At 44.8% G+C, this 887-nt stretch overlaps 1 protein-coding gene across 1 annotated transcript in view; it reads right to left on the bottom strand.

Annotated features, from left to right (window-relative positions):
* The window catches only part of BMS1 (BMS1 ribosome biogenesis factor), a 21,255-nt gene that overhangs the window by 5,769 nt on the left and 14,599 nt on the right, over positions 1–887 (bottom strand). Inside the window, exon 10 of the mRNA XM_008588314.1 lies at positions 224–849. Coding sequence (XP_008586536.1) covers positions 224–849 — 626 coding nt within the window. The remainder of the gene's footprint in view (positions 1–223; positions 850–887) is intronic.

Genomic DNA, 887 nt, shown 5'->3' with positions numbered 1-887 from the left:
ACTTGAGGGCACCTGAAAGCACCAATGCCAGCATCTGGTTAAGTCTGTTCACTTGTCCTGCATGCTTCACGCTCACTGCTCATTCATCCTAAAATCCACTCATGATGCAACATTTAAACAGTTAAACTCTCCAAAACAGCAAATGCCCAAATGTAGACATCCTATTTACAGCAACATTTTGAGTGCCAAGTTTACAGCAGCACCCAATTAAATTTAAGCATACCTGAAGTTTCTGTAGAATAGTTTTCTTCCTTGTAATCTTCTTCTTTGAGTAAATCTTCTATGTCACTAGTCTCATCAATTAAGTTCTCTGAGTCCAGTTTCTGACTATTGCCTACTTGAGAAGGCTTTGGAAGATTTTTCCAAGTAACCTCTTCATTTTCTGAGTCCTCTTCCTCTGAACTGGGCGAGGAGCTTTCTTCAGGTTCATCTTCAGATGCAAACGCCTCTTCAGGTGTGCAGTGACCAGAATCGGAAGTGGTGAGTGCTGCTTTTTTCATCAGCAAAGACTTTTCCAGATTCACATGATCAATCTGATGATTAGCTGATGACAGTCCTGCTTCACGACCTTCTCCGGCAGCCTTTGACTCTAAGATGGCCCTCTCTCCTCCTGCAGTGGAGCCCTCTCCCTCACTGCTCTCACTGGCTTCCTCTGCCTCACCTTCTTCCCCTGAACTCCTCTCAAGGTCATCATCGCTGTCAGCAAATGCTGGCAAGTCCACCTCACTGTCTTCTTCCAGCTCCTCCAGTTTCCGCCGTTTGATGCCCTCGATAGTCATGTACTCTTTATCAGTCATTTCAGCATCTTCCTCCTCTTCTGTCTCATCACCACTAGAGCCATTTTCCGACCTATCACCCTCAGATATTTCATCATCTTCATCATCATT

The sequence above is a fragment of the Galeopterus variegatus genome, unplaced genomic scaffold (assembly GCF_000696425.1).
Source record: "Galeopterus variegatus unplaced genomic scaffold, G_variegatus-3.0.2 Scaffold4771, whole genome shotgun sequence".
NCBI classification, from domain to species: domain Eukaryota; kingdom Metazoa; phylum Chordata; class Mammalia; order Dermoptera; family Cynocephalidae; genus Galeopterus; species Galeopterus variegatus.
This window is presented reverse-complemented; position numbering and strand designations above follow the sequence as displayed.